Below are 11920 nucleotides of genomic sequence, written 5' to 3'. Positions count from 1 at the left end.
GATCCAGGGGCAGCCACAGCTGTGCCAGCCCTGCCCACCCTGCCAGGGAACAATTCCTCATTGCCAATCTCCCAATCTCAGCCCTGCCCCCTGGCACTGGGAGCCATTCCCTGGCTCCTGTCCCTCCATCCTTGTCCCCAGTCCCTCTGCAGCTCTCCTGGAGCCCCTCCAGGCCCTGCCAGGGGCTCTGAGCTCTGCCTGGATCCTTCTCCTCTCCAGGTGAGCCCCCCCAGCTCTCCCAGCCTGGCTCCAGAGCAGAGGGGCTCCAGCCCTGCAGCAGCTCTGCAGGATGTGGGGGAGCAGCATGAATGACACAGGTGACAGCAGTGACAGGGCATGGGTGAAGCTGTCCCAAGAGCAGTGGAGGAGGCTGCAGGCTGGTGGCCAGTGAAGCACGGACAGATGACTCCTCAACTAATTAAAGTTAAAAGAAGTAATAAATAAACAGTAATAAATATGATAAATGCTATTATTATTAGTTATTAATTAATAGTATTATTATTAATAAAAGACGTAATAAACTGTATTTATTACAGCACCAGACATGTGGAATCCTTTCCAAAGCCACGTGTGAGGAGTTGCAGACTCCTGCTCTCTATTTATACAGAAAAGGTTTTATATAAGACGTTTCTAAGGATGCATAATACATAACCATTATGCTTCTTATTATAATCAGGTGAATATCCATTATGGCTGCGCAGTTTTCCTCTTTAATTGGGTCGTTTGGCTTCCCCTCTGCAGCTCTCCTGGAGCCCCTCCAGGCCCTGCCAGGGGCTCTGAGCTCTGCCTGGATCCTTCTCCTCTCCAGGTGAGCCCCCCCCAGCTCTCCCAGCCTGGCTCCAGAGCAGAGGGGCTCCAGCCCTGCAGCAGCTCTGCAGGATGTGGGGGAGCAGCACGAGTGACCCAGGTGACAGCAGTGACAGGGTGTGGGTGACGCTGTCCCAAGAGCAGTGGAGGAGGCTGCAGGCGGGTGGCCAGTGAAGCACGGACAGATGACTCCTCAACTAATTAAAGTTAAAAGAAGTAATAAATAAACAGTAATAAATATGATAAATGCTATTATTATTAGTTATTAATTAATAGTATTATTATTAATAAAAGACGTAATAAACTGTATTTATTACAGCACCGGACACACGTGGAATCCTTTCCAAAGCCACGTGTGAGGAGTTGCAGACTCCTGCTCTCTATTTATACAGAAAAGGTTTTATATAAGACGTTTCTAAGGATGCATAATACATAACCCTTATGCTTCTTATTATAATCAGCTGAATATCCATTATGGCTGCGCAGTTTTCCTCTTTAATTGGGTCGTTTGGCTTCTGGGGAGGAAGTAAGATGTCTTCCTCACAGTAAACTCTTCACCCGTGTCAAGCTGGCAGGGCTCCTTGACTTGCTGCTCACACTCCAAACCTCCTCTCATTCTTAAAAGCCAATGGTATTCATGCCCCTGCACTCTTAGAACACTTCATATATCACCTGTCACTCCCAACTTTATTTCAGTTATCCCCACCTGATACCGACTGATTTTCTTGTTAAACTCTAATCACACTATATGATCTCTGCTAGCTATATTTCTAATTTAACGACTCAGCCAGCCCTGAGCAGAGCCCAAGAGCCCTGAGCAGCCTCTCCCGTACCTTGGGCCGTGCTCTTCCCCCCCGGGATAAAGCCTAGGTGTATTTAAGCGATGCCTCCTCCTTCCTCAGCCTCTCCACAGCTTCCCCTAAGCGGATTGCTGCGGTAGGTGTAATGGAATTAAGGGATTGCGACTGACAATAGGTTTCGGCAGCGCACCGGGCGCCAGCGGCGCGGGCTGCTCCCACCTTCCTGAGGCTGGTCTCACCTTCCCGGGAATGCTCCCACCTTCCCGGAGCTTCTCCCACCTTCCCGGGGCTGCTCCCACTCTCCCGGGAATGCTCCCACCTTCCCGGAGCTGCTCCCACCTTCCCGGGAGGCGAAGGCCACCTTTCCGGGGCTGTTCCCCCCTTCCCGGGGCTGTTCCCACCCTGTCGGGATGCTCCCACTCTCCCGGGAATGCTCCCACCTTCTCGGGGGTGCTCCCACCTTCCCGGGGCTGTTCCCACCTTCCCGGGAATGCTCCCACCTTCCCGGAGCTTCCCCCGGGTTGCTCCCACCTTCCCGGGGCTGTTCCCACCTGCATGGGACTGCTCCCACCCTCCCCGGACAGCTCCCACCCTCTCGGGAATGCTCCCACCTTCCCGGAGCTTCTCCCACTTTCCCAGGGTTGTTACCACCTTCCCGGGGCTGTTCCCACCCTCTCGGGAATGCTCCCACCTTCCCGGGGATGCTCCCACCCTCTCAGGAATGCTCCCATCCTTTCGGGAATGCTCCCACCTTCCCGGAGCTGCTCCCACCTTCCCGGGAGGCGAAGGCCACCTTTCCGGGGCTGTTCCCACTTTCCTGGGGCTGCTCCCCACTTCCCGGGGCTGTTCCCACCTTCTCGGGAATGCTCCCACCTTTCCGGGGCTGTTTCCACCTTCCCGGGAATGCTCTCACCTTCCCTGGGTTGCTCCCACCCTCTCGGGAATGCTCCCACCTTCCCGGGAGGCGAAGGCCACTTTCCCAGGGCTGCTCCCACCCTGTCGGGAATTCTCCCACCCTGTCGGGAATGCTCCCACCTTCCTGGGGCTAGTCCCACCCTCTCGGGAATGCTCCCACCTTTCCAGGGCTGTTTCCACCTTCCCGGGAGGCGAAGGCCACCTTCCCGGGGCTGCTCCCACCCTCTCAGGAATTCTCCCACCTTTCCAGGGCTGTTTCCACCTTCCCGGGGCTGCTCCCAGCCTCTCGGGAATGCTCCCACCTTCCCGGGAATGCTCCCACCCTCCCCGGACAGCTCCCACCCTCTCGGGAATGCTCCCACCCCCCTGATGCCAGCCCCAGGGCTGCAGGAGCACTGCAGGAATCCTGCTGTGGGGATCGAGGTACCCGAAGGTGAGGGATGGATTCCAGCCCTGCCTGGACAGGGATGCTGGCAGCTCTGGGGGAGGCAGGAAGGTGATCCTGTGTTTGCACGTCCTGAATGTCACTGAATCATCAATTGATAGAATGGCTGGAGTGAAAAGGGACCTGAAAGCTCATCTCATCTCAGCCCTGCATGGGCAGGGGCAACTTCCACCATCCCAGGGAGCTCCAAGCCCTGTCCAGCCTGGCCTTGGACACTCGATAAGGTGGAGTGCCTGTGGGTAAGAATCAAGGGAAGCCCATTGTGAAAAATGCCAATCACTTGTTTTTATAATTTTAGAAGTTTAATAGTAATAAAATGGTTACAAAAAATAGTAATAAAACTAGAGTAATAAGGGTTTGGACAATTACGATTAGGACAATATGAGACAATCAAAACAAAGAGTTACAGACAGTCCGGGTACCTTTTTCTGGGCAAAATAAGCCTGAAAAAGGACACCTGTCAACAGAGGATTAACCCTTAAAAGCAATAGCCTGTTGCATATTCATACATCTCATACATGATGCATAAATTCCATTCAAACAAAGGATTCTGTCTGGTCAGTGTCAGCTTCTTCCTCTGAATCCTAACGGCATCTCCAGGGCTGAGCAAGGCAGGAAGAAGTTCGTTTCTTCTGATAAGGGAGCAATAAATTCTTTTTCTCTGAAGGATTCAGGTGTTCTGTGGCTGCTATCTCAGTGAGAGTACCTCATTCCTCTCTTTAAAATAGTATGTTACATAGCATAGTTTCTATTTTAACATTATGTTATAACCTAAAACTGTATTTAACAAGCTAGTAAAGAAAATTTCGATACAGCATAACTTTCTAACATAACACATATAATATTCATTTTAATATATGTGAAAAGCCAATCATAAAATACACATTTTTCACACTGGGCACAGTGATCATGAATTGATTGAAATTTTCAATTCTCAATGAAATAAAGAGGGACTTCAACAAAACCTTCAACTTCCAGGGGATGGGCTTTGTCTTGTTTGGGATACTAATTCAGAGAGTCCCTTGAGAAATAATCTTTAATAATTGAGGAGTGTGGAGGCTCAAAAGTCTACCTCGAGGCTACAACACTTGCGTCCTTGAGGGGCAGGAAAAAATTGAGGAGAAACTCCGCAAAGTTAGGGTGAGAAGAGCCTCCCTCCCATGGGCCTCTGCAGGGACAGGTTAATACTTCAAGTTTCATTGGTTCTCCCAGTTTTTCCACCCCAACCCAGCCCCCTGTTTACCATCTACGTATATCCCCTAGAATGTTCTCCCCTTTCTCAATCCTTATTTGCCCCAGTTTGCTGCAGTGCTCCGCCCCATCCTCCCATTGGTCCTTCTAGTTTGCTGCCCCTCCCCTGCACCACTTTTCCCTGTTCCCATTGGCCCTTCTCCATCAGATCCACCCCTTTCCCCCCCTATTTAGCCTTGTGCCCTCCACACTTCTGGCTCATTTCTGGATCCTCTTCAAAGTCATGGATGGGTGTTGCATCTCCAAACAAAGACTTGTCCCTCACCTTTCTTTCTTAGCTCCTTTTAACAAGTTTAATCCAGACCCCAAAAATGCAGGTTACTCTCAGGAACCTGTTGAAGTGCAACGCTTCAGAGGGGTTCAGGAGGGCTGGATGTGCTTTAAGAAGGAAAATTTAAAGGCACAGGAGCTGCCCATCAAAAGATGAGCCAGAGGGGGAGGAGACCAGCCTGGCTGAACAGGGAGCTTGGAACTCAGGGGAGCTCAGGATTTTGGAAGAAGGGGCAGGGAGCTCGGGAGAAGTGCAAGGATCTTCTTAGGTCATGCAGAGAGAAAATTAGGCATAAGCTAGGTCTTAGCACTGCTGGGAAAGGTAACAAAAAGTGTTTTTACAAATGTATCAACAACTAAATGAGGGCACTTTCACTGCACATACAGAATCACAGAATTACTTAGGTTGGAAAAGACTTCTGAGACCCAAGTCCAAACCATGACCAATTCCCACCTTGTCACCAGCCCAGAGCGCTGAGTCCCATGTCCAGTCCTTCCTAGGACACCTCCAGGGATGGGCACTCCAAACCTCCCTGGGCAACCCCTGTCAAGGCCTGAGCACCCTTTCCAGGAAGAATTTCCTCCTTATGTCCAATCTTCTTCTAAATAATTTCTGTTGAAGTCAGGGCTAATGGCAAGTTACGTAACAGTGGTGGAATGCTGAGAGCTCTGGAACAAGTCAAACCAGCCCAATGCATTTGGTTCAGAAATACCTTTGGCGGCTTTACATAACCTGGGCAAAAAACCACCTCATATGGAACACCACCAGGGGACCCTAAAGAACCCCAAGAACACATCAAGGAAAAATAAAAAAAAAACCAAACAAAATACAAGGAAGATCCTGGAATATAAAGGGCTTCCCTTTGGGCTGTATATTGAAATGCTGGTGAAAGGGGGTGAGTGGAGATTCCTTGGCAAGAAAACAATTGGTTGAATACTGCAACCATTGGTAGCCAATCTATGCATAAAGAAAAATAACCAAAGAATGGTACTTTCATATATAATACCTTACTATAATTAATGTTGTTAATTGTGGGTTGCAGTAGTCTCACTCCTAAGGTGCTGAAAGTTGTGCTGGTTGTTGTGTAGAGAGCTTACACAGGTGCCTTGTTTAAAGCTCTGTGGTGTGTGAGTGATAAATTTTACTGTTGTAGTTTTGTATCATGGGATCAGGTCAGTCTGTTGAAGGGGAATTCTAAAGTGCTTCTCTTTGGGCTGTATATTGAAATGCTGGTGAAAGGGAGTGAGTGGAGATTCCTTGGCAAGAAAACAATTGGTTGAATACTGCAACCATTGGTAGCCAATCTATGCATAAGGAAAAATAACCTAAGAATGGTACTTTCATATATAATGCCTTACTATAATTAATGTTTTGTCACTGGGAAGGAAAATGGGAGAGCGTATTGTATGTCATTTTATTTCTCACAGCACCATCATCCAGTACAGCAGAAGGATGGTGGTGTAGTACTTAAAGATGCCATGGTGTTATCGGTGGGGGTGAAAGCCTGAAAGATTTTATTGAGCCTGAGCTATAGGAGAGTGTTGTATTGAAGCTGGAAAGATGGGAGTCTCCTGGTTAAACAGAGAGATGTCTGCCAAGGAAGGTGAGAACCTTCCTGGAATGGAAAGATGAACCCATCCCTCCAAATTATTACAATGTTGAAATTTTTGGGTTTCTAGGCAACGATATGGGAAAAGGAATACATGTTCTTTACTAGGGGATATATAGACAGATATAGATGATATAGATAGATATAGATATAACAAGAAAAACAAAAACAGCTGTAGGAAATGGAAAGATGGAAACATCCACAGATACTGAAGGGTTTGATTTGCAGCCTTGGAAGAAGCTTGGCTTGATGTAAAAATAAAAGGACACAGACATTAAACAGAAAAATTATAAACTTATGTTTCTATAGTTGTAAGTAAGAATGTGCCTTAAGTAAGTGAGAAACTGTATTGGGTCAGATGGTGAAGGGTTTTAGAGTGTAGTAATGTAGTTGTATAGAGTAAGCTAAGAGTTTAGCTGTTTTAAAGAGAAGTATAACTGTGGGTTTGTAATAGTAGCCCATTGGATAAAAGTATCCACAGTGCAGCAGAATTAAGGAAAGGTGATAGGTTAGAAAAACAAAATAAACTTCGTGGCAACTTTCCATTGGATTAGAATGTTATCTATTGCTTGTAAGGAAGAAATTGGTGACTACTTTGAGCTATGTCTGTTTACTTCTTCAAAATCTGACAACCTTTGAGGCTGATGTTTATCTGAGTAATTGTTTTTAGCCCAACTGTAGTCACATCCCTTCTGTAAGTCATTGATAATAAACAACAACAACAACAACAGGAACAAAAAAACAACAACCAAACCCAGCCTTTTCTCACCCATCAAGCAATTTCCCTTTGGTGTAGTTACACCCACAACCAGCACGGAGCGCTGTTGGCTCATGTCAAGGCTGCAGTGACACCTCCACAGCTCCAGGGGGCGCTGCTGCCTCCCAGCAAGGCAGAGGGGCCACAATGGTGCCCTGGCAGCCTCAAGGGCGCTTGGAGTGGGCTCGGAAACCTCCGGAAGTGGTGGTGGGACCTCAGGCAAGGGGAAAATATGGGCGATGGTCATGTGTGGTGTGGGCAGCGGGTGCCTGTCTTTCCTAATATGAAAAACGCTAGTTGTTAAAATTTAAAAAGTTTATTGGCGATGAAAATAGCAATAAAAATTAAGACAACAAAAATTAGGACAATAAAAATTAAGACAATAAAAATTAGGATAATAAAAGGCAGTAAGAGACAATAAAAAGTAAAGAATTACGGATATCTGGGTGTTTGGTATTTTGTTAAAAGGCGCACTTTGCTAATAAAGAATTACTCTTTAAAAGTAACAGTTTATTGCATATTCATATATATTATAAATGAATTAAACTTTCTTTTCAATTAAGGTGTTTTTGTTTAATTTTAGCTCCCCCCCTGCCCCATCTTGTAAATTCACTTTCTTGGTTTTTTGAAGTTTGAGTTTTCTCGATAAGAAGGTAATAATTCTTCACTTGGGATTTTGGTGTCTGTTGTTGTTATTTTTATCTAGATAGGATAATGTGAAGAATTTCTTTGTTATCTTTTGTAATTTCTGAGTTAGTGCAAAAAGTATCTTATGTCATATAGTTTATATTTTGGTGTTATGCTATAGCTTAAAAACTATACTTACTACACTACTTAAAAGAGATTAATACAGCACTACTTAAAAGAAGTTAATATAATATAACTTTCCAACATAACACATACAGTATTCATTTTAATGCTTGTGAAGAGCCAATCATATAATATGTATTTTTCACACCTAAGATGGGGCAAATGGGTTAAACTGTGGGAGGATCCCTGGAGCAGCGGGCTGGAGCAGTGGAGGCAGGCAGACTCAGGGAGGAAAGCTAAACTGTAGCAATGTCCCTGCAAGAGCCAAATGCTGTCTGTAGCATTCATGACCGCTATCCTCAACCGCTGAGCCAAAAAAAAGCGGCCATAAACCAGCCCCTCACATCCCAGACAGAGTCCTGCACTCCGCCCCCAAACATCTCGCGGTATTAAGACACAACACTGGAGCAGAGACCCTGAATGGAGCAGAACTTACGGTGTCACACCCCCTCCCCCAGTGCCACCCCCTGTCCCCTGCCTGTCTATAGCACACAGAGCTCGAGTCACCCCCACCTGTGGCTGCGCTGAACACAGAGATACAGAGCAGGCCAAATCAACTCCTTTATTAGCAGCAGATGAGGCTGAAGCAGCCCTTCAGCAGCTCTCCAGGAGAGCTCAGCCCTCCCATTGCCAGCAGGGTTGCAGCCCCTGCACAGCCAAAGCCCCCACAGCTCCTGGGACAGAGCCAGCTGGTGCCACCTTCTCCAGAGCACGGCCCCGGTGCCACCAGCCTGCCTGGGCAGCACCAGCACTGCCCCGAGGGCTGCTGCAGAGGGTGCTGGCAGACAGCATTCTCCACGTGGGGCATTCCAAAGGCTTTTGCTCAGCAGCCAGGCCAAGGGCAGGAGCAGCTCCTGCTGGGGCTGAGGGCTGCAGGGAAGGGCAGCAGCCCCAGGCTCCTGAGCAGGAGCGGCTGCCCTGGACAGAGACACAGCACCCCTGAGACAGGGAGTGAAAGCACTGCCTGAGACCCAGGGAGGTCGTGTCACTGCTTTCCTGAGAGCAGAGGCACAGCAGCTCCTGCTGGGAGAATGGCCTCAGTTGATCCAGGAGGCTGCAATGAGGGAAGGGAGGGAAGGATGATGCCCAAAAGCCGAGCAGCCCAGTGTGGAGCTGGCCTCAGGTTCCGCAGCCCTTTCTCTGAGCAGGACAGCTCCTTGCTGCAGGAAAACTGCCTTTGGGGTGTTGGATTTCAGTCCTTTTCTGACCCAGAGATGGGGCAACTGAGAGGCGTTTTTAAAACTTTTCATTCTATTTTTCAGTCTCATATGAAAGGTGACACAATACAGGTGTTTCAATACACACCATCACAATTAGAAGCTGACTATGTCTTAATTACAAAGCATTATAAGTCTTTCCTGGCTTACTAGTTTTTTGCTACACTATGCTGCAGATGCCTTAAAGCAAATTATTTAAAACTACCCCTTATGGGTTCTCTTACAATATATTTTTTATATTTCTGTTTCTCCAAAGTATCTAAGCTTATTTGCAAGCCACCTTTCAAAACTTTTTTTCCAGCTCTATTTCTCTTTTAGCAGTATCTGTCTTATTCTATGGCATTTCTAAGTTAGCATTTCTTGTCTCACATTTTGATTTGTAAAATCTGTCAGATGATGGGGACTAACATTTGATTGTGGATCTCCCTGGTACTGAAACTCAGCACAAAATTCCATTGCTAATGAACCTAGAACTTCTGATTCTAGGTTCACAAGGTGCTTTAAAAAGATCAGGCAAAAAGGCAAGAGAAATCTGGCTCTCTCAGGAAGTGGGGCGTTGCTGAGCAATGGCCACAGTAACTTGCCTTATTTCAGCAAACTTGAGAAAAGTTAGATGTCATTATGTGAACATGTTTTGAGAATGTCATCATTGTAACTGCATTTGTGGAGAGCCTGGTACGAAGTTCTCCTAAACTGCATAACTGTTGTGGTTCTTCCTCCCCAAGGATAGGGCCTAACGCTTCTCCAGCTCAGACAGTGCTTCCTGCTTAGTAATTCTCCACCACATCTCAGGGATTTCTCCTCTACCTTGAAATTTCCCATTGTACAGAGCTTCCAGCTGTGTCCTGAAATGAGACACAAACCATTTCCAGTACGCCTGCATGGAGGAATCAGGAAGAATGTTCCAAGTGGAATACGGGGGTCCTGCATCCCGGTATCTCTTGTAGGGGATCTCTTCATTGTCACGAACTCTGAATGAGCCATCACTTGCAACATCACTGGAACAAATATCAATGGCCAGCTGGTCTGTCCCAAACCACCTCCATCCCTTCAAAGCTTGTGGGCGATGGAAGACCAGCTGATGGTCTCCATCATGATTCCACATGGTGTTTGTGCAGACAGCCCCACAAAATGGACACTGCTCCCAGCACCCTGAAAAATGCTCTGCCAGGATGGTGTGAGGCTGCCTTGAAAACGAGCTCAGGTCAGCATCAGCCAATTCTTTCATGAGCCTTTCCCGCAGGGCAGCCAGAGCTTCTGTCATGGCCCTGCTCAGGAACTCAATGTCTGTGACCTCCTGGTGCTCAATGCCCTTCAGGTCACTTCTGGGCAAGTTGATCACCTCTGACAGTTCCCTGCAAAATCCATCCAGCCAAAGAGAGACTTTGTCTTCTCTGTCTTTTCTGTCTTTGACAATTTGGGTTGATGAAGAAACAGCTGATTGGATGTTTCGATAGAGAAGATTAAGGGAGGAATCTAAAAACATCCCCAGCCTCCTACTCCCATCTAAACAGTGATTCCTAACTCGTGTCTCAATATAAGCCTCAAAAAATTGTTTTGGAGATGTAAGGTACTGCTTGAAATATTCAAAATTTTCCTGTTCTGCCAGGTATCTCAGGATGCAAACTTCCAGATTGGCTCTGCTGCCCTGGAAATCTGGGAATTGGCCTTGCATGTCCTCAGCAATGTCTTTAGCCGTCCTCTCATAGACTGCATGGCAAAGAGCTGGTTCAATCTTGTCACAAAGGAAAACAGCAAAAGTTGTGACCGAAGTAGCTCCTTGGCAGGAAATCTGGAAACATTGGAAGAAATCTTCTCTCTTGCTGCTCAGGTACACAACTGGGTCATTTGCCTTTTGGAATGCTTCGTGCATGGCTTTAAACCTTTCTGCTGCTATTTTGCACAGATACAGAGACAAATCTCTCCTATACTCTCTGTTAAAATTACATTTTGCCTTGCTAGGGACGGAGTTCACACCTTTCTGTACTTCATTGAGTATTTCATGAATAAAATTTCGACTGTAATCCCGTTTCTCTTGTTCTTTCTTAGCAATGTTTGCTATCACACACGCTATGATGTTGTCTGTGATGTGCTGAAAGTTGATCACATCAGCATTGGAAAGCCTCCTGGGATCTGAGAAATAGCCTAAATACTTTTTCTTGATGATGTGTTTCTCTGGATCAAAGGAAAATCCTCTGCCTTTGGGAAATGACATAATCTGTGCATGGATACCTGGCTCCTTAAAGTGCTCAAGAAGGACATCTTCAATTTCTACATCAATATCCACCTGTTCCCGAGGACGAGCATCACGGGAGACTTCAGCAATCCACTTGTTCCAGACAAGAGTAAAGTTGTCCTCCAGTTCTCTCTCACTGAGGCTTTTCCCCTTCAGACTCACAGCCAGCTCCCGACTCCTTCTCAGGAGCTCATCTTCATATTGCAACTTCCTTGCATCCAGTTTCCTCTGCTCCTTCTGTAGCTCAATAAGATTCTCACATTTCTTTTTGGTTTCATCAAGAAGAGTCTCCTTTAGTTCGTTCAGCTTCAGCTCTGTGCCTGATTTCCATTGGACCAGTGTCTCACGGTCTCTGTCTTCCCTGAAATACTTTTCCACTTCTTTCTCAATGGCATCAATTGTCTCTCGCACCAGACCTTCAAGGTGTTCTCTGGTGACACTCTGAAAGTCCCCATTCCGAATTTTATTTTCTAATCTCATCTGTACATCTGAGATGTGACTCCTCAGCCTCCAGGTCCACTGACTAAAGGCACTTTCCAGTTTCCTGTACACAGCAATCTCCAGGGAATTCTTGAAGCTGAAAACAAAGTTTTCATTCAGCAAAGCATTCCAGAGGTCACCAATACGATCTTTCAGACTCGAGAACCTCAAAATGCTGCACTGAGACTGATTCTTGGCTGCCTGGAAGATTTTGCTCTTGAGTTGCTGGACGTTCTGGCTGTAGGTGGGGTTGGGTGGTGCCATTGGGGGGCTTCCTTCCCACAGGTGAACAAAGTAGTGAATGTGGGTCTTCACATCAAAG

General features: G+C 46.8%; 1 protein-coding gene across 1 annotated transcript in view; it reads right to left on the bottom strand.

Annotated features, from left to right (window-relative positions):
- Positions 1-9273: 9273 nt before the first annotated feature.
- The window catches only part of LOC120504826 (interferon-induced very large GTPase 1-like), a 22227-nt gene continuing 19580 nt past the window's right edge, over positions 9274-11920 (bottom strand). Inside the window, 1 exon segment of the mRNA XM_039714692.1 lies at positions 9274-11919. Coding sequence (XP_039570626.1) covers positions 9616-11919 — 2304 coding nt within the window. The 3' untranslated portion in view covers positions 9274-9615.

Source organism: Passer montanus, unplaced genomic scaffold (assembly GCF_014805655.1).
Source record: "Passer montanus isolate IOZ18808 unplaced genomic scaffold, ASM1480565v1 scaffold302, whole genome shotgun sequence".
In the NCBI taxonomy this organism is placed as follows: domain Eukaryota; kingdom Metazoa; phylum Chordata; class Aves; order Passeriformes; family Passeridae; genus Passer; species Passer montanus.
This window is presented reverse-complemented; position numbering and strand designations above follow the sequence as displayed.